The 20,908-nt window shown below is 34.8% G+C and overlaps 5 protein-coding genes across 5 annotated transcripts; all 5 read left to right on the top strand.

The window, feature by feature from the left end:
- The first annotated feature begins 276 nt into the window (after positions 1–276).
- On the top strand, positions 277–2,196 carry LOC104782106 (S-adenosylmethionine synthase 3). Its single transcript, XM_010506932.2, has 2 exons — positions 277–454; positions 703–2,196. Exon 2 carries the CDS (start codon positions 705–707, stop codon positions 1,875–1,877), a length of 1,173 nt encoding a protein of 390 aa, XP_010505234.2. The 5' UTR covers positions 277–454; positions 703–704; the 3' UTR covers positions 1,878–2,196.
- Positions 2,197–2,683: 487 nt separating this feature from the next.
- Positions 2,684–4,148, top strand: LOC147946258 (uncharacterized). Its single transcript, XM_087509553.1, has 3 exons — positions 2,684–3,275; positions 3,359–3,711; positions 3,799–4,148. The coding sequence occupies exons 1-3, from the start codon at positions 2,684–2,686 to the stop codon at positions 4,030–4,032; spliced, it is 1,179 nt and encodes a 392-aa protein (XP_087365679.1). The 3' UTR covers positions 4,033–4,148.
- Positions 4,141–4,985, top strand: LOC104784231 (uncharacterized). Its single transcript, XM_087509552.1, has 3 exons — positions 4,141–4,213; positions 4,301–4,777; positions 4,912–4,985. The coding sequence occupies exons 1-3, from the start codon at positions 4,141–4,143 to the stop codon at positions 4,983–4,985; spliced, it is 624 nt and encodes a 207-aa protein (XP_087365678.1).
- A 9,912-nt stretch (positions 4,986–14,897) lies between these two features.
- On the top strand, positions 14,898–15,353 carry LOC104784230 (uncharacterized). The gene has a single exon (XM_010509285.1). It carries the CDS (start codon positions 14,898–14,900, stop codon positions 15,351–15,353), a length of 456 nt encoding a protein of 151 aa, XP_010507587.1.
- Positions 15,354–18,158: 2,805 nt separating this feature from the next.
- LOC104782105 (putative xyloglucan endotransglucosylase/hydrolase protein 32) lies at positions 18,159–20,245 on the top strand. Its single transcript, XM_010506930.3, has 4 exons — positions 18,159–18,463; positions 18,565–18,665; positions 18,754–18,971; positions 19,673–20,245. The coding sequence occupies exons 1-4, from the start codon at positions 18,244–18,246 to the stop codon at positions 20,037–20,039; spliced, it is 906 nt and encodes a 301-aa protein (XP_010505232.1). The 5' UTR covers positions 18,159–18,243; the 3' UTR covers positions 20,040–20,245.
- Positions 20,246–20,908: the final 663 nt, after the last annotated feature.

The following is a 20,908-nucleotide window of genomic DNA, read 5'->3' as shown; positions in this document are numbered from 1 at the left end:
TTGGCAAGCATGTTCCATGTGTGTTAACCCGAAGGATCCGGTTCGGGTTACGTTTACCGATGTCGATGTCCGGGTCGGATACTCTTATCTCACCAACCACACCCACACCTACGACAACGGGGTTGGTGAGATTACATAAGTTACCTAACATCTCACCGTTCATTCCTCCCTTACATTCGAGATCAACGGTTTTAAAACATCAGAACACAGTACACCAGAAAACACGTGATCAGAGCATCTCCAACAATATAAACCGAAGAGAGGTGAGAGAAGAGCGGGCAAACCAAACACAGAAGAACGAGTCGAACTCCCCCGAGTCACCCGCCGAGTTTTTCTCACTCGTTCTCTCAATATAAAATCTCTTCTCTCTTCTTCTCTCTCGCTTTCATTTTTCTCCAGATCTTGTATCCCAGAGAAGTCTCTCTCCCTCTCTACCTACTTCGTTTTTAATCAGGTTTGGTTCCTTCCTCTTTCCTTCGTTAGATCTGTAAGTTTTGATTTCTAGGTCTCGATTTGGAAATCCATGGTTTGTAGTGTTAGATCTGACGATTCGAAGCTGTTTGATTTGGTTTTTTTTTAGCTTAATTGTTCAAATCTGATCTGAATTTGGTGGATTTAATTGTGTCGGTGGAGCTATACAATTTTTTTTTTTTGGTTGGTAATACCAACTTGGTATTGATGATGAGTTGTGTGTATGTGTAGAAATGGAAACGTTCCTATTCACATCTGAATCCGTCAATGAGGGACACCCAGACAAGCTCTGTGACCAGGTTTCTGATGCTATCCTCGATGCTTGCTTAGAGCAAGACCCTGAGAGCAAAGTGGCATGTGAGACATGTACCAAGACCAACATGGTGATGGTGTTTGGTGAGATCACAACCTCTGCCAAAGTAGACTACGAGAAGATTGTTAGATCCACTTGTAGGGAAATTGGTTTCATCTCTGCTGATGTTGGTCTTGATGCTGACAAATGTAATGTCTTGGTTAACATTGAGCAACAGAGTCCTGACATTGCTCAGGGAGTTCATGGTCATTTGACCAAGAAGCCTGAAGATATTGGAGCTGGTGACCAGGGACATATGTTTGGGTATGCTACTGATGAGACACCTGAGCTTATGCCTTTGACTCATGTCCTAGCTACCAAGCTTGGTGCTAAGCTCACTGAAGTGAGGAAGAACAAGACTTGTCCTTGGTTGAGGCCTGATGGTAAGACTCAAGTCACAGTTGAGTACAAGAACGATGGTGGAGCTATGATTCCGATTAGAGTCCACACTGTTCTCATCTCAACCCAGCATGACGAAACTGTCACCAACGACGAGATTGCTGCTGACTTGAAGGAGCATGTCATCAAGCCGGTTATCCCTGCTAAGTACCTTGACAATAACACCATCTTTCACTTGAACCCATCTGGTCGTTTTGTCATTGGTGGGCCTCACGGTGATGCTGGACTCACAGGGAGGAAGATTATCATTGATACTTATGGTGGTTGGGGTGCTCATGGTGGAGGTGCCTTCTCAGGAAAGGACCCAACCAAGGTTGACAGAAGTGGTGCATATATCGTGAGGCAGGCTGCAAAGAGTGTGGTAGCAGCTGGACTCGCACGCCGTTGTATCGTGCAGGTATCATACGCCATTGGTGTCCCTGAACCACTCTCTGTGTTTGTTGACACCTACAAGACCGGGACCATCCCAGACAAGGATATCCTTGTGTTGATCAAGGAAGCGTTCGACTTCAGGCCAGGAATGATGGCCATTAACCTCGACTTGAAGAGGGGAGGTAACTTCCGGTTCCAGAAAACCGCTGCCTATGGCCATTTTGGACGTGACGACCCTGACTTCACTTGGGAGGTGGTTAAGCCGCTCAAGCCAAAGGCTTAAAAGGTAACAAAAAGCTGGCAGTTGCAAGAACTGAGTTGAGACACTCCCCAACTACTGGGAACTTATCACTATACCATTATTATTGCAAAAGACTTGAATAAAGAAGCATTCACATTTGTTTTCGCAAGCACAAGGTCAGCACCTTCATATATCTGGTACCTGAAGATTGCAAATGAAAGATTTGAGTTTTATGTTTTGAAAATTTTCGCTCTTTTTTTTTTTTTTTTTTCTCTTGTATTGTAATTTTGATTGTGTAACCAAGAAATCCATCTTTGTGATGTTAAAAAAAAAAAAAAAAAAAAACATAATTTCATGCAAATGAGCAAATCTTTGAACTGGAAAAGGTGAAGAAACAGAAATGAGCAGAACAAGTATGAGTGAGCCATAAACCGGACCTGAGCTTGTGGAACATAGGGAGAATCTGTCTACATAACTAACACCTTCAAGTTTCATTTTTCTTGTAATGAATTAATAGGAAATATGTCCTATTCCTCCCGAATTAATATTTTTATGTCTATTTCCCCAATTAAATTAACCTTCTCATCTATTTCCCCATCGACCTCGATTAACACGGTTTACTGTTTTAGTTAACCGACAGACAATTCTTATTAACCAAAATAACCAAATTAAACCATTTTTAACCAATTGACAACCGGATTAGATCACTTAACATAAACAAACCTAAAAATAAAAAAACCCAAAAATCCCCAAATCGTTTTTTCCCTTTCCATCGACAAACCCTAGATCCCTAAATTGATTCTTCTTTCTTCGAATCGTTTTGTTATCTCTTGCTCTTGGCTCTTGGGATGGCGTTAGTCCCCGTTGTTAATCCACCTATTGGAGTGGAGTTCAACGAGGAAGGCGAGGATCGAGATGAATTTCACATCGATAAGCTTGCGACAGATTTTACAGAAACGGAGGAATCGATTCGTCATAACGTGTATCCAGAGAGTGACAACGAGTCTGAGGGTAATGGTCGTGGTGGTGTTGCGCGTGGGGGGACACCGATCGTTCGTGGCGATGGTATAATGTATAAAGGGCAGAGTTTCTACAATGGAATCGCGTTTAAGGAGTGTGTGACTGACTATGCACTGGCAACAAGTTGTAATCTGAAGCAATACAGGTACGATAGAGATAGAATCGGGTTTAGGTGTGTTGGTGCTAAGGGAAAATGTCAATGGAAAGTTTATGCTGCGTCTCTTCATAATGAGTCGATGTGGAGGATTACGAAGTACACGAACACCCATGTTTGTGGGCCTAATGGAGATTGTGAGATGTTTAAGGTCCCAGTCATAGCTAGGTTATTTCTAGATAAGATTAGAGAAGAACCAGATTATTACATGCCTTTAAAGATGGAACAGACCATAATGGAGAAGTGGAAGATATCAGCTACGAGAGGTCAATGTCAAGCTGCTAGGAGAAAAGCATTGACATGGATAGCGAGTGAATATGACACTCAATTTGAACGTCTTCGAGACTAGCTGAGATATTGGAAGCAAATCAAGGGTCTGTGGTAGAGATTGATACGGTGAAGAATGACGCTGGTCATGATGTGTTTAAGCAATTCTATGTATGCTTTGATGTTCTTAGGAAAACATGGAAAAAAACTTGCAGGCCACTAATTGGGGTTGATGGTTGCTTCTTAAAGGAAAAGATTAAGGGTCAGTTGTTGGTGGCTTTAGGAAGAGATGCAGACAATGCTATCTACCCAATAGCATGGAGTGTTGTTCAGGTTGAGAACACAGATAATTGGAGCTGGTTTGTGAATAGGCTGAAGATAGACTTGGAGTTAGGTGATGGAGATGGTTACATTATGGTTTCTGATCGCCAAAAGGTATTTTTTTTTTGTTATGTTTTATGCTTTGTGTGATTTGTGAATATACAGTTGGATCAGTTTCTAATGAATTTAACTTTGTTTCAGGGATTGATTAAGGCTGTTGAGTTAGAATTACCAAAGATTGAGCATCTTAAATGTGTTAGGCACATTTATGGTAACCTAAAGAAGACTCATCCAAACAAGAAGCAATTGAAGAAACTGCTTTGGGATCTAGCTTGGAGCTACAACACTAGAGATTACGAAGAGGGATTGGAGAGGATTCACGCATATGATAGCAAGGTCTATGAAGATGTCATGAAGACTAAACCAAAGACATAGTGTAGGGCATTCCACAAGATTGGCAGCTATTGTGAGGATGTTGAAAACAACTCAGTGGAGTCTTTCAACAATACAATCAACAAGGCGAGAGAGAAACCATTTGTGGCTATGTTGGAGACTGTTAGAAGGCTTGCCATGGTTCGAATTGCTAAACGGTCTGCTATTTCTTATTCACATGAAGGTTAGTAAGACTACACTCTTATTCTTATTCATTTATATGTTTTATTCTTATTCATTTATATGTACTCTATATGGTCGGATGTGGTAGGATTATGCACTCCTTATATGACCCGTTTCCTTGCTGATGAGCATAAGGCAGCTTCTACATGCTTTGTATCTCCCAGCACAAATGGAACGTATGAAGTTTACTTGGGATACAACAAACACCGAGTTTGTTTAAATGCCAGAACTTGTACCTGCATGAAGTTTCAGATTTGTGGAATCCCATGCGAACATGCTTACAGACTGATAATCAAGAAGACATTGGTAGCTGAAGACTATGTGTGTGAATGGTTCAGAACTGCTAAGTGGAGACAAAACTACACAGACGGGCTTGTTCCACAAAGAGGTCCACGCTTTTGGCCTTCCACTGGGGGTGAAAATGTGTATCCACCTCCAAAGCCGGACGATGAGAAGATCGACAAGAAGAGGAAGAAAGGTGTTAATGAGTCACCTACCAAGAAGCAACCAAAGCAAAAGAAAAGAATCATGCATTGTGGGATTTGTGGTGCAGCTGATCATAACTGTAGGTACCACCAGAAGAAGAAGAATAAGAAGAATACAACACATGTTAGTTTTCTTTCTAAATTGATTCATTTGTGATACAACAATGGTTCTTTGTTTTATTAAATTAATTCTAATATTTGATTAAATTTGTAGGGTGGAACTCAAGTGGAATCTTCTCAAGGTTATCTCACTCAAGAGAAGTAATGTGGGATGGAGGATTAGCATAAGTAGGACTGTTTTTTTTTTGGTTTTATGACCTGTTTCAGAACATATGTTGTTTAGTCTTTGTATGGCATGTCTCTCTTTTGAACCTTATTATTAACTATGGTCGGATGCACTCTTTTGAACATGAATGTACTTTCAAACAAGATAACATCATCTCTTAAAAACATTTTGTCTCATACAAAACCAACATAGAAAACAACATACAATTTCATCATATTAGCTTAACTAGACCAAAGATGATCATACAACCTAATATTGAAACAATTATCATCTTATTCATCATGGATTTAAATTCAGCTTTTACATCTTCAATCCTCTCAAATATCACTTTCTCAAGCTCCATTTCCATCTTCTTCTCAAGCTCCATTTGCATCTTCTTCTCAACCTTCATTGTCTTTGATATGAACTCTTTCATTGTCTCCACCTCATCCAACAAAGCCTCATCGATCCACTTGAAAACGTGATTGTCATTCATAAGCTACACCATGGACAATTCATTTGGTTATCGTTTAGAACCTTATCAATATTCATAAGCCAAATAATAAGTTCTACTTTGTATTACCTTATTTCCAGCTGCATACACACAACGAAAGTATCGTCGATTTGGGTTATGGTCGGATTTTGAATTTTTGGCCACAATTGCTTCTCCACACCAACATCTCTTAGGTACACCAACAACTCTTCCTCTTTCGTGGGCATTTGTTGAACTACTCGAAGATCCAGAAATATTACTCATGATTTTGAGAGAAAGAGACAGATTTGGATTTTCTTCAATTTCGATTTTTAGGGTTCTTAGTAAGAATTTGGGGTTATCGTTTTAAAATAGAAGAAGAAGTAGTCGGGTCGAGTTCTAAATGTTACCGGATTATAAATTGCTTTCATACCGGTTTAACATGGGTTTCTATCGGGTTTATTAACAAAACCGTGTAAATCCAGGCGGATGGGGAAATAGACATAAAAGTATTAATTCGGGGGGAATTAGAAGGAGGATATAAGCTGGAAGGGGTTCTAGTAGGAGGTCAAAGTTTCAGGGATAATCGGTACGATATGGTAATTTTGAGGGGTAAATAGGATGTCTTTCCGAATTAATATCGTTAAAATAAAACAAATATAGAAGGAGAAATGAAGGTTGAAGAAAAAAAGAGAGCAAAAATATTACACAAAGAGGCAGTCTAGATTAGAAAGATGTCAATACTGACAAAGGAAAAAACAAATATGTTAATACTTCATAAAATATGTTTTACGTGATCTTTTTGTCCACCTCATAAACAATATGTTAATTGGTGAATGCCATTTAACATGTTACCTCGTTATTTTTTTACTCATCTTAAATTATTCAACAAATTGTCCCTCAATTATTTTGGTGGGTTAGATTTTTCTAATATTTAACGAAGCTGATCTTCTTCCGAGTCAACTTTACTCACCCGCCATTCAACTTAGTTTCATCTAACTTTTGGGTTCACAATTTGTCGGCAAAAATATACATTCCTATTATTTTTTTTTTAATATAGGAAAACTGTAGTGAACATAGAAATTTTATACCTGCAGGCTAGAGCCGCCATTGCACCATGGGATTTGATAGCTTTCGTAGTCTCGTCTTTAACGTTCTTCGATTCTTCCTTGCTGGGTGCCAGTGCCACTGGCGTTTATTCCTTTATAGTAAGTATTCTTTGGGCTAGTTGTTATGTCCTCTTTCATGTGTGTAAGTTTTTTGTTTGTTAAAGCCTAAAGGGCTTATTCGTTTCATTTTGGTTAAACACATTTTCATGTGATTAGTTTCTACTATATTTGTTCTTACGTCGCATTGTTTTAACATTGCAAACCTCCCGCTATAAACAGAAATTTCCTTTTAATTATAAAAGAAAATTAAAATATAAGTCATCGATCATGAAAAAAAAAATGGTGCTAACTACACCAATTTTTGAGTTAAAAAAAATGTAAAAATAGATTATTTGTTACAAAAACAGATTTTGTAAAGAGAACGCCATATTGACAGCAAAATATAAAAGAGAAACATCAGAATGTGGATGAACTCTATCTTTGAAGATAAGTCATAGCCTTTTATGGTCCGTAAATAATATGCAAATAATAAAGAATTCTCAATCATTACGTGTAGCTTCGAGTTTAGATTTCAGATATCTCGATTTTGGTTTCCAAACGTCACAAACAAAGAACAATTATGCAGAAAGAAAAATAGATTGAAATCTAGAAAAAGGAAAGAAAGAAATGGATTTGTGATTCGAAAGCCATCGATCACTCAACTCATTGATTTTGTCGTGTGGCATGTATTGTTGTGCAAGCATCCAAAAGACTCATAAATTATTATCAGCACTAACATGACATAACGTTCTTCAATTATGTACATATTGACATGGTTCTTCTACATGACTACATCTTATCATATAAGCATCCAAGTGTGTAGATCATGACACTTCCGTTTTAGAGTCCCACGTATAATACACTCCATATTTAATAATTCCATACATATATATTATAGAAGCACACGTCCACGTAAGCTTATTTCCACATTTTATATTGCTTCCAATTAAATTATCTACAAATAGCTCTTACCTATATCATAATTGATGCGAATGTTGTTGTTACGGCCTAATCAATATAGTTAGTTGATGATTACTTGGTTCATTATTCTCTCTCTTTCTTTTTTCACTCAGTTAAATATTGACTTAATTAGGAGACTAGGCACCTTTTCACAAAATAATAAGATACTTTTAAAAAGATATTGGTAAAATAGACACTTTTCTCTCTCTTCTCTAATACATATCTCTATTAGAGTGACATTTAGTAATAGACTATTTTATTCTTTTTTGTTGATTTGTGTATGCAAAAAAAATAAAATAGTAATTGGGCCTAAAATATATTCAATAACAAATGTATATTTATAATTGTTTATGAGTTATTTATTTTATATTTAAGCTATAGTTTTGAGAAAGGGGTAGAGTTTAGATTTTATAGTTTAGAGTTTAATTTTGAAAGTTTAATTTTAAATCATGATATTTTGAAACTTTATATATATATATATATCCAATAACAAATGTATATTTATAATTGTTTATGAGTTATTTGTTTTATATTTAAGCTATAGTTTTGAGAAAGGGGTAGAGTTTAGATTTTATAGTTTAGAGTTTAATTTTGAAAATTTAATTTTAAATCATAATGATATTTTGAAACTTTAGGTATATATATATATTTAAATTTTGAATTTTCTATTTTACATTTAAAGTATTATTTTGAGAGAGAGGTATGATTTGAAATTTATAATTTAAAGTTTAATTTTAAATCATGATGCTATTTTTGAAAATTTAAAGATTATGTTAAATTTGGAAACAATATTTTTTTTAGGTTTGGCTCTCTACTTTACATTTAAGGTGTAGTGTCGAGAAGAGTAGGTTTAAAATTTATAGTTTAAGGTTTAATTTTAAATCATGATGTTATATTTGAAACTTTAGAGATGATATGTTCCATTTTAAAACCAATTTTTTTAGATAGATTATGAGATAGTAGAGTTACTAGCCTGTACACCACCAATCAAAATCACGATACAACACCCCATATGGTATACCAAACCTTGATGGTACACTTGATATAAATGGTATACCCAACCCAGATGGTACACCAGAAACAAATAGTATATTAGATTCAGATGGTACACTGACGCAAATGGTATACTAGACCCAGATGGTACACAAAGCTCATATGGTACACCGGACGTTGATGGTACACCACCCAAACCGTACACCAGACCCAGATGGTACACCAAACACAGATGGTACACCAAACACAAATGGTACACTAGACCCAAATGGTACACCAAACTCAGATGGTACACCAGACGCAGATGGTACACCATCCAAACGGTATACCAGACCCAAATGGTACACCAAATGTAGATAGTGCACTAGACCCAAATAGTACACTAGACCCAGATAGTACACCATACGCAGATGGTACACTAGACCTAAATGGTACACCATACGCATATGGTACACCATACGCATATGGTACACCATACGCATATGGTACACCATACGCATATGGTACACCATACGCATATGGTACACCATACGCATATGGTACACCATACGCATATGGTACACCATACGCATATGGTACACCATACACATATGGTATACTACCTAGATGATAAAACAAATCCAGATAGGCCAAATATACACAAATCATAATTTTAGTGGACTGGTATTAATTAATTAAAAAAGTTGTGGACCCACCCATAAAACCCTTTTTTAAAGTATGTGAATATATTGATCTTTTTATTTAATTTTTGTCTTATACTCTATCTCACAAGCTCTTTATCTCACAAGACATAAAAAGTATCTATTCTCCAAATTTTGTTTTAAAAATGTATATTTCTCAAATATCTTTTTTCAAAAAGTGTTTAGTTGACTAATGGACTCTTAAATATTCCCTAAGTGAAGCAAACTTATGATAACATAATATCTAGGTTATATATCTAACCAACTATTTTAAAAAAATAAAAATAAGTACGATCTTCAATCTAAATCCGAATTTTTTGGTCATCTACACTCCATTTTTTAGCGATTACAAGGGTTTTTCTCTAGCACATGTTAAACTCACACACATTCAAGCTCTCTACGTTGTTAATTCTAAGAAAAGAAGAATAAGAATATTGTTAGACTGAGTGTTAGGAGAGTACTTTATCATTATCCGGTTAATTTTGTATGAATCGAAAATAACCTTAAACAGTCTTAGAACTCGGTCCAATAATGTCTTAGTCGCATTATCGCATCTTAATACAATGGGAATTCAAACTCACTAAACAAGAACATTAAAAGCAGTTATATCAATCAGTTCATATCAGTTTTGTCAAAGGTGCAAAAGGTTGACTTGACGAAGGGAAACAGAAATGGTTGAATGAAGTATTCCTCTTTTCGTTATGTCGTTGAAATTTCACCTTGTGAGGGTAAATTTTATTGGTTTGAATGCTATTCTTCTTCCTCTACTATTTTTTTTTTTTAATAAATATATTTCTTCACTATATTGTATAATGGAAGTAGAACAATAGCATTCATATTTGAGGGTAAATTTGTTCATTAGATACTAACTACACAACTCGTATACGTAATTTCAGCAAAACACTATCTATTCGAATGTTCTTTTAGCAGATTTAGTATGTAGGCAAGTTATCACTTACACCATCATTAACGGTAGCAACGACAAGCTTTGTTCAAAATAATATATTTTATTTTTTTTAAAAATTATTATTATATATTTAAATAATAAATTAATATAAAAAAAATTGACCAATCATAAACTGTTATACTATAGAGGAACGATTTTTCCGATGCTCGCTAAAGAAACGTTTCTCACTTTTTGATTTGTTTTATTATTATTTTTTAATTTTTAGTTAAGAGTACCTTTAATAGTAACGATCAATAAAGATGTTTTTAATAGCCGCAAATCATTTCCAAATATTATAATTTTATATGTTTATTATATCAGTTATTTCGCGGAAAATATAATAAATAGAATGTAATTAATATTGTTTTATAGTTTAGCTAATATTTTGGCTGATACTCTCGTAAATTTTTTCCCCTAAATATACGATCACTTTTTTTGATAAACAACATATAATTTGGGTGCACAAAACAAAATGTAATATATACTAGGAAACTTTGCGTTTCCGAATCCAATAAAAACATTCGATACGTTGGTAAACCTTTGCTAATATGCTCGAGAACTTAAATGGTTGAGTGTAATTTGGTATTAGTAGAATAGTGAAAAATCAATTTGTTTGAAAACTAGGAGCTGATCAAAACATTCTTACTTTTCATATATTTTATATAACTCGTTCGTCAAATCGCTCGTTTTAAACGACGATCTTAAGCACCGTTCCATACATCTATAAATAATTGAAACATAATGCCTTTTTTTTAAACGGTAAAACACAAACGCATCTTTCGTTATTTACCGATGAAAACGAGATCATTGTTGCTAATCACAAAATGCATCAAAACAAATGACTTCTCCACCGAAAAAAAAGAAGAAGTAATGAGATAAATGCATGATCTTAATCCAACTTCATTATTGTAAAATTTTCTGCATACGAAATTATTAAACCAAAGAATAATGAAGTTGGTTTTTGGCAAATGAATTAATGAATTAATTTTGTCGGTCAGATGGGTCCGGCAACCGTCGATAATCAAGACTCGTATCACCGTAACACCGTTACCGACACAAATAGTGAAAGCTTATATAATTTTATTTATTTATAAATAATTTGTATGCATTTAATTTGGAATATTATTGAATTTCAGCATTGTCCTTTCGGGGACATCTTCTCAATTCTAATTTGTTTATAAGATTATAAAATTTAATATTTTTACCAAGTTCTTTATTTTAGGTAGGACCTTGGGACAAAAGAGGTTCGGAAGTACTTCCATAATTTATACGTAAATACATAAATACAATCTCCCAAAAAAAATGAATATTAACGTATTATAATTATGTGATCATTTGTCAATCAATGCTTATTATTGTTGGTTAAGGTAAATAACTATATGCATTTTTTTTTTGACAAACTATATGCATTTTTCTTTTCCGAATAGAACATTTTTTTTGTGTTATAATGACTTTTGATCTATTAGAGCAAGATTATCACAGATGTTAGAGGGGTTTTTAGATTTATTTAGGGAAAAAATAAATGAAAAGAAAAGGAAAAATAGAAGAGACTCTCTAATATAATACACTGAAATCGTATGTAAGAGACGCTACGTGTCCATTTCTCGTTGGCTAACAGATAAAAACAAAAGGTAATTTTTTTTTTTCACGCATCTTTCTCTCTTTCTCTCTTACTCTCTTTCTCTCGTGATCAAAGACTCGATTTGATGTCAGAAAGAGATGCTTTAATCGGAGGTAATAAAATCGATGGAGTGTTGGGTCGTAGGCGATTATTATCGACGGTGATCTTATCGGAGGCGACTGTAGCGATGGCGATTTCAATCGTCGTTGAGATTGTATCGGAGGGGATTTGAAGGAGAAGGTGATTCAATCGGAAGAGATTGGATCAATTCGATTGAGAGGATAAGTTTTTGACTACAATAGTATGATTAGGTAAACTGTTAGGTTGATTTGATTTTGGATGCTTGATATTAGGGTTTTTGATGTTTGTTCGAGTTATTGGATTTTTGGTGTGTTTGTGTTCCGATTGATAATTGATGCTTTAAAGGGATTAGGGTTCTTGGTGTGCATGTGTTTGTGTTCCGAGTTGGTCCGTTTGTGTTTGTGTTCCGATTTGGTCCGTTTGTTTACCGATTGATAAGGGTGGCTTTAAAGGGATTAGGGTTCTTGAGAACCATGTGTTTGGTCTGTTTGTGTATAGTTTTTGGTGTGTTTGTGTTTGTTTACCGATTGATAAGTGATCTTTTGTGTTGTTTAGACATTATTGTCATAAAACAAAGTATAATGTTCTTGTTCGATTTTGGTTGTAGTATGCTTCATTCCTTCTGTTTGCCTGATAATTTAGTGTTGTTCCTTTAGTATATTGTCCTTGTTTGATATTCATTTTAATTTGCGGTTTTGTGATATATGTCTCTCTTTTGTTTTGAGGTTAAATGGGCAAAAAGGATGTCGATGGATTGATGAGTATAGAGTGTGTGTCGTCGGCCATGAAGGAAGGTAATTATCATCCTGTTCTTTCTTCATTTATTTGATGTTAGTTAAAGTATGAGAGTGAGTCATTTATGTTAAAGCTTTTGTTTGTTGGTTGTGATAAATGTGTTTACTACTTGTTAGTGTAGGTATTAGTCTACTCAGTCATTGATGTTATTGGTTGAAGTATTGTGTTAGTTGGTTGTGAAGATTTTTAATGTGTGGTTGTTGTAGTTTAGGTAAAGACTTAATTAGTTGTAAAGTAAAAAAACATAAACCTTATAAATTCATAGTCTTCCTCTTCATAGTAAAAAACACCAAAACAATTTCACCCTTATAAACCTTAACCAAAACACCAAAACACCAAAACTCTTTCAACCAACAAACACAATACGATATGGATTCTGACGACTACATGAATCCATATCATCCCACCTCTAGCTATTTGAATCTGTTACAAAGCCAACTTGAAACACAAAACCTCCAAGGCAGTCCTTCTCTAAGTCCATGTTCTGAAGCTCCATCTGAACCTGCATCACCGCAAGAAAACCGCAAAACAAGGCATGCATGGATACCAACTGATGATATCATATTTGTCTCTGCTTGGCTCAACACGAGCAAGGATCCGGTGACTTCGAATCAACAAAGACTTGGTGCCTTTTGGGGAAGGATTGCAGATTACCTTGCAAAGTGACCAAATGCTGCAGGTCGGCCAAAGAGTGAGGCGAGTCATTGTAAGCAGAGGTGGGGGAGGATAAATGACTTGGTGTGCAAGTTCGTTGGTTATTATGAGGCTGCGACAAGAGAGAAGAGTAGTGGACAGAATGAAGATGACGTGGTGAAGTTGGCACACCAAATATACTTTGATGATCAAGGACATCGGTTTACCTTGGAGCATGCTTGGAGAGACTTAAGGTACGATCAAAAGTGGTGTGCATCCATATCTACTAAAGGCAATGGAGTGAAGAGGGGAAGGGTGTCTGTTGATGGGCCTGAATAGGATGCACATCCGGTTAATGATATTGATGGATCACAGCCCCGTCCTCAAGGTGTTAAGGCTGCAAAGGGAAAGTTCAAAAAAACCTCTAACACCCAACCGATTGAAGTGGAGGAAGATGGAAAAGCTTACTTGGAGTTTCAGCTGGATCGTATGTCGAAGATGTATGAGATGAAGCAGAAGGACTTCGAACTGAAAGAGAAGGAGTTTGCTATGAAGAAGGAGCATATGAAGCATGTGATGCTTGATAATCTGCTTGCTAAAAAGGATTCACTAACTGAATCCGAAAAAGCTCTTAAAGATAAGCTAATTGCTGACATGATCTCATCAGGTTGAATGTTAGAGAATGAAGTGTTTTATTAATTATGTTTCTTTTGTACTGTTTTCTATATTAGGACAAGCTCCAAGTGTTTTATTAACTATGTTTCTTTTGTATTGTTTTATGTATTAGGACAAGCTCCTTGTGTTTTTTGTAATCGACTCTTGATAACTATGTTGTTAGTAATCGAATGGTGTGAACTATTTCTTCAGTTTGTTTGTGTTTATGTTTCGTTTTTGGATGCTTTGTCAATCGTATGGTGTTTGTTATGCTATGAGAATTGGGATGCATGATTAATTGGGATGTTGTCATTGTAATGCAGGTGGAACAAGAAACACCTGTGACACCAAAACAAGGAAGAAGCAAGAAGTCGGTCATGTGAAACCAACTTGAAGTCGGTCATGTGAAGTCGGTCATGTGACACCAAAACATACACTATTGTATTTTTGTACTTTTACCACACACTTTCTCTTGTTTTTTGTACTTCTACCACACATGTTCATTTATCATTTCAAACCACATATTGAGAGAATACTTTTACCACACAAATTTTAAGTTTTCTACACCACAATTTCTTCTATATAATGTCCAAAGCTAGCACACAAAATCTACACACCAAACCGATCAAATACACAACTCCTTTGCTAAATTGTAAACACCAAAACTCCTTTTCTATATTTCCAAACTCTCTAAATATGGCATCTTCTTCCCATAATGATGATGTTGATGACATACTTGATGAATGTTTTAATCAAACATGCGATCAAATCACCAATCATGTATGACAAAATCTTCTTACTCCACCAATCCAAAGTCAACCACCACCTAAACCAAGAAAAAAAACGAATTCACGTTGAAAGAAATCGAGAAGTCGGTCATGACCACTTGTGGAATGATTATTTCAGTGAGGATGCTACTTATCCTCCCAACATTTTCCGTCGCCGTTTTAGAATGAACAAGCCATTATTCATTCGTATTGTGGATAAGCTCGCATCTGAAGTTCCCTATTTTCAACAAAGAAGAGATGCTACCGGAAGGTTGGGTTTGTCTACATTGCAAAAGTGTACAGCAGCAATTCGTATGATGACATATGGTTCTGCAGCTGATGCGTTTGACGAATACCTCCGACTTTCTGAAACTGTGGCGCTATCATGCTTGGACAATTTTACAGATTCAGTCGTAAATCTATTTGGAGATGAGTACTTGAGAAGACCCACACCAGCAGATCTTCAAAGACTACTCGACGAAGGCGAGTTACGCGGATTTCCCGGCATGATAGGAAGCATCGATTGTATGCATTGGGAGTGGAAAAATTGTTCCACCGCATGGAAATGTCAATACACCCGCGAATCTGGAAAGCCCACAATCGTTTTAGAGGCGGTGGCTTCGTATGATCTCTGGATCTGACATGCTTTCTTTGGACTACCAGGTACATTAAACGATATCAATATTCTTGACCGATCTCCAATCTTTGATGATATTTTGCATGGTCGAGCTCCTAAAGTTAAATACAGTGTCAATGGACATGAGTATAAATTGGCTTACTATCTGACGGATGATATTTATCCAAAATGGTATACTTTTATCCAATCTATTCCACTGCCACAAACTCCAGAAGCCTCTTTATTTGCGAGATAACAGGAAGCTGTGCGTAAAGATGTAGAGCGTGCTTTTGGAGTTTTGCATGCTCGATTTGTCATAGTTAAAAACCCGGCTCTTATTTAGGATAAGGTAAAAATTGGGAAAATCATGAGAGCGTGTATCATACTGCACAATATGATAGTAGAAGACGAACGAGATGGGTACAATCTGTTTGATGAAACTGAATTCGCACAAATGGAGTCACTATAAAAAAAAGGTCAGTTTCTATCATTTATTTTGAATATTTGGTTGAGAATATTTGGGCAAAATTTGGAGCAAATCATTATTAAAATTAATCATTTTTTTCCATTTAAGAATTGCACTTCTATTGTAATATGTATTAATGTTTTTATTATGTTTTGTATGTTTGAAAATTAATTAAAATGCAATATTTTCTAATTTTAAAAAATCTTAAATGTTTACACATTTATACCACTTCTATTCTATTTAAAATTTTTAAATTTAAAAAAAAATATATTTTAAAAAATAAGAGACCCAAAATTAGAACCTACCAATGGAAAAGCAAATTTTATCTAAGAGATCATGAGTTCTTATATTCAAAACAATATATAATTAATTCATAAAAAATTTAACAACCCCTTATAAGAGACTACCAATAATTATTGTCTTAGTCTGTAGTTTGATGTCTTCTCTTTTTTTTTTTATTTTTTTTTTGTCAAAATGATGTCTTATTTTTTCTTTTGTCAAAATTGATTTCTTCTCTTTAACTATCTTTTTCACAACCACTAAAAGAATTATTAACCATTTTGTCTTCAAACAAAATTACTAATCGAACCCATTATCCTCTTTCACAAAAACTTTAGAATCTAAAATTTATTCATATTTCACTCTCTATAATACACATATATAATTAGGGGTTTGCCCAAAAATATATATATATATATATATATAATTAGGGATTCAATATTTGACATCTGGCTAAGGCAAAGTTTAAGGTTTGATATCTCCTGCAACCAAGAGAAAATATAATGGAGAAAGGCCCTACGTTTATGTCGACAAAGCTGAGGTATAGGATTCCTGTTATGATTATCAGATTTGAAAACTAATCACGGATTTAATCCAATTGTCTTGAATCCCTAAATCACTCTTTTGGGTAAGTTTACCCTCGTTCGAAATTTTGGGTCACACCTTTAATAGTAATTCTTTTGATTAATTAATCACTATAGCAATATATATTTAATGTACATATAGATTTGTTATGATCAAGCGTACGTGCACTATTGGAAACTAATCATTCAGATCCTTTTTATAATGGGGGGTATGGAGCAAGACAGCTTGTGTGAAACAAGTGAAAAACAAGTAAAACTCGAATAATAAATGGTGTAGGACAAATGTAACAAAAGATATGTGAACGGTGGCGGTGTGTATAATGTCATCAAATTTGGAGTAATTGTTTTGATATCTGAATGATAAAATGTCGTAACATTTTATGAAAAAGTATGTCTGTTGCGTATATATATTTTTACTGGTAACAAATTAGTGTCGATACGGTTCAACCGAAATGTATTTATCCATGATACTATATTAGATCAGATCATATGAGGAACATATATATCATGGATTGAGAATTTAGTCACAAGCATGAAGCAATTATGTTATCGACCAACCAGGAAAACTAAAAAGCATTTAGCAAACGCAAACTTTACGAACCATAGTTGAGCATAGATGACTAAGCTAAGTCAAGATTGCTCACTATTAGCATTTTCTAATCAACTTAAAATCGCTAATATCTCATTTGCAATGATTACCAAGCATTCATTCCAAATCTAATAAGCTGACAACATGGTAAAAAAATATAGATTTTTTTTTATCTATCTATGGTTGGCTTGAGAATCTAACTAATATCCGCTAATTAATACTCGATTATTCATATCTCGTGGTCTCAACAACAAAAATTTAACACTGTTAACAGAATAAAAATGTTGACAAAATGCGTACAAAAAGGTCAGTGAATTGCCAAAAAAAAAAAAAAAAAAAGGTCAGTGAAATCTTAAAGACTATTATGATTCATGAGAGTTCATGGCATTTTCTATATATATACGAAAGTTGCGGTTCAATCAACTTTTCTTCTTCTTTGGCAGCATTACCTTAATAGCTTTCCACAACATCACTTCTTCATATCTTGTAATATCTTACTATCATAGCAAAGAAAAAAGAAAAAAAAAAAAGAAGAAGAGATAAAGCTGGTGGTAGATTTTGAAGATGATGAGATGCGCAGGGGTATCTTACGTACGCAAGGTTGTAGTAGGCCATGTTAATCGGTGTTGAAACCAATTTGTCCGTCCGTGTATCGGTCAATTTGTGTGGATATGATCTTAACCTAAGATTTTCCATAAATTTATAGAGCATGTAAGTAAGTGTATCTCTCAGAAGAGCAACGTAATAATGCTAGTGATGTTTTTATATTTTTAGACCGTTTTAAGAGTCTTTAGGTGAGTGGACCACTCATTTTCATAATGTATTTTCGTGAGTGGGTCCAAATAGTTAGGACCCATTTCATTTGCAATTTCCATCATAAAGGCTTATAATATAATATGCCATGCTCATGTCCATCCATCCCCACATCATCATCTCTCTCTGCATTTATATACTCCTCCACTCTTCTTCTTTCCACTCCACACAAAAGAAGAAGAAAATGAAAATGGGCAACTCTTTGATCTCTCTTCTCTCTATCTTCCACTTGTTGGTGTTTTGGGGATCCTCAGTGAATGCTTACTGGCCACCATCACCTGGATATTGGCCAAGCTCCAAGGTTAGCTCCCTGAACTTCTACAAAGGTTTTAGGAATCTTTGGGGTCCTCAACATCAAAGAATGGACCAAAATGCCCTCACCATCTGGCTTGATCGAACCTCAGGTACTAATAAAACTATTCTCGTTTTCTGATGTAGGTAGTTCAAGTGTGATGTGAAGTTTATTTCTTATTATCAACAATGTATTTGGGGTTTATTATTATAGGAAGTGGGTTCAAGTCGGTAAAGCCATTTAGATCAGGCTACTTTGGAGCAAACATCAAACTCCAACCTGGCTACACTGCCGGAGTCATCACATCTCTCTATGTGAGCCTAGCTAGAGACTCTCTTAATTACTTACTTTTTAATTACATTTAGTGATCTTAATTAAAATTAATTAAATTAATTTTTGCAGCTATCAAATAATGAGGCACATCCAGGGTTCCATGATGAGGTGGACATAGAATTTTTGGGGACAACATTTGGGAAGCCTTACACACTTCAGACGAATGTTTACATTAGAGGAAGTGGTGATGGCAAAATCATTGGTCGTGAGATGAAGTTTCACTTGTGGTTTGATCCCACTAAAGAATTTCACCATTATGCTATTCTTTGGAGCCCTAGAGAAATCATGTAAGCCTTCTTCTCCTTAAATGCCTCTAGATTTTTTTTTCTTTTTTTGGTAAAGTCTTTATAACCCTTTAATAACTATAGTGTATAGTTATATAAGATCCGTGTTCATACGAGAGAAGTTACGACAAACTCATTTTTTTGGTCACGGACCTAGGTGGATGTATCTAGAGCCATATATAGTAAACAAACAAACAAACAAAAAAAATACGTTTCTTAAAATGTTATTTTATAATTGGGAAAAGATCTTCTTCCCCCTTATGTTGCATTATTCGGGCAAGGAAAGATGTAAATAGATACACGAACAAGAAAGAGACAGACACTGACCGTACGACGGTGGACAATTATACTTTAATTTTTTTCTTTCTTTGTAGTTTTATAAATAATTAATAATCTTCTCATGTGTTTTATTTGTCTGGGCCTAACCAAAGTGCCAGCTTTTACTAAAGTTTTTAATTCTCTTAACTAAGTATGAGTGTCCTTCAACCCTATGAGAGTATGAGGTGCCACCACATCAATGGGACATACAGAATCTACCTACCAAATTTAAGCATTTATATTTGTTATTATTAATTTTTGTTTATTTAAAAGTCTCATACTTTCATAATGCCTAGATACTACTATGAAACATACATAGTTTAATCTTGGCATATTCCTTATTTAGTAAATTAATATTGATTTTTTTTGTTCCTTTTGTAATTTAGATTTTTTGTGGATGATATTCCCATAAGAAGATACCCGAAGAAGAGTGCGTATACATTTCCTTTAAGACCAATGTGGCTTTATGGTTCCATATGGGACGCTTCTACTTGGGCAACTGAGAATGGTAAATACAAAGCTGATTACAAATATCAACCTTTTACTGCCAAATACACTAATTTCAAGGCGATCGGTTGCACTGCCTACTCGTCATCACGGTGCCGTCCTATATCTGCTTCACCATACCGTTCTGGCGGCCTATCCCGTCAACAATACCAAGCCATGAGATGGGTTCAAGCACATAGTATGGTATACAATTATTGCAAAGATTATAAGCGTGACCATTCTTTAACGCCAGAATGTAGGCGTTAGGAAATATTTGAGGAATGTCCCAAAGTTTGAGAATTTTAATTACATCAAAGAAAATACCACAAAGAGCTTGGTAAAATTTTGGGTTTTTTTTGTTCTTTTTGTTTCATTATTATTATCATGTGGTTGTTTGTTTCACAAATAAATTTTCTTATTTGGCTTATCATCTTGTGTAAAGTAAATGTATTCAATATCATATTGTTTGTCAATTTTGTCTCCTAAACAAAAGTGTTTGAAAATGTTGTTCAGTTATTCCATACCATGATCACACTTATCTCAACAATTTATATCATCGCTAAAATGGAGTGTAAAAGGTCAGTGGCAAAATCTGTTTCTTTTAAGATTTATTTTTAGTCTATAAACCAACTTCTAAGTCCATCCTTTTTTTTAACAGCTAAAACCATCACCATCTTAAAGCTCTAGTGCAGTATTTGGTATTCCGATATGATGAAGCGAAACATATTTCACAAATTATCTGAGAAAACAAAAGAAGCGAAAATGAAATCCACATTTAAGGAATATAGTCGACATATATTTTCAAATGCATTTAAAAGAAATAGATGTCAGGACCAAAATGACAAATCAGAGATTTCACAATATGAATTCGATTCTTTTCCAACCTAAAAGTTTTTGGATGTGACTGATAAAATAACCGTTAGAACTTTCTTGTCTTTACAATATATATATATATATATATATATATATATATTTGTTAACTTAGTAAATCCTCAGACTAATCTTTAGAGAAAGGATATTCTACGGGTAAGATCCCCTAAGTTTGCAAATAGATCGTAAAATTTTTTGGATGTGACTGATAAAATAACCGTTAGAACTTTCTTGTCTTTACAACATATTCTTATTTTTTTTGTTAA

This window comes from Camelina sativa, chromosome 4 (assembly GCF_030686135.1).
Source record: "Camelina sativa cultivar CO46 ecotype springtype chromosome 4, ASM3068613v1".
Taxonomy (NCBI): Eukaryota; Viridiplantae; Streptophyta; class Magnoliopsida; order Brassicales; family Brassicaceae; genus Camelina; species Camelina sativa.
The sequence above is the reverse complement of the archived record's forward strand: the minus strand, read 5'-3'. Positions and strand labels throughout refer to the sequence as shown.

What these genes read in the sequence shown, in the direction of transcription:
- LOC147946258 (XM_087509553.1), top strand. Translation starts at nt 2,684, where the DNA reads ATGGCGTTAGTCCCCGTTGTTAATCCACCTATTGGAGTGGAGTTCAAC. An exon ending in GAAGATATCAGCTACGAGAG is followed by an intron (nt 3,276 to 3,358) that starts GTCAATGTCAAG and finishes CTTCGAGACTAG; the next exon opens with CTGAGATATTGGAAGCAAAT. An exon ending in TGGTTTCTGATCGCCAAAAG is followed by an intron (nt 3,712 to 3,798) that starts GTATTTTTTTTT and finishes ACTTTGTTTCAG; the next exon opens with GGATTGATTAAGGCTGTTGA.
- LOC104784231 (XM_087509552.1), top strand. Translation starts at nt 4,141, where the DNA reads ATGTTGGAGACTGTTAGAAGGCTTGCCATGGTTCGAATTGCTAAACGG. An exon ending in TATTTCTTATTCACATGAAG is followed by an intron (nt 4,214 to 4,300) that starts GTTAGTAAGACT and finishes CGGATGTGGTAG; the next exon opens with GATTATGCACTCCTTATATG. An exon ending in TGGTGCAGCTGATCATAACT is followed by an intron (nt 4,778 to 4,911) that starts GTAGGTACCACC and finishes TTAAATTTGTAG; the next exon opens with GGTGGAACTCAAGTGGAATC.
- LOC104784230 (XM_010509285.1), top strand. Translation starts at nt 14,898, where the DNA reads ATGAACAAGCCATTATTCATTCGTATTGTGGATAAGCTCGCATCTGAA.
- LOC104782105 (XM_010506930.3), top strand. Translation starts at nt 18,244, where the DNA reads ATGAAAATGGGCAACTCTTTGATCTCTCTTCTCTCTATCTTCCACTTG. An exon ending in GAGTCATCACATCTCTCTAT is followed by an intron (nt 18,666 to 18,753) that starts GTGAGCCTAGCT and finishes TAATTTTTGCAG; the next exon opens with CTATCAAATAATGAGGCACA. An exon ending in TGGAGCCCTAGAGAAATCAT is followed by an intron (nt 18,972 to 19,672) that starts GTAAGCCTTCTT and finishes TTTGTAATTTAG; the next exon opens with ATTTTTTGTGGATGATATTC.
- LOC104782106 (XM_010506932.2), top strand. Translation starts at nt 705, where the DNA reads ATGGAAACGTTCCTATTCACATCTGAATCCGTCAATGAGGGACACCCA.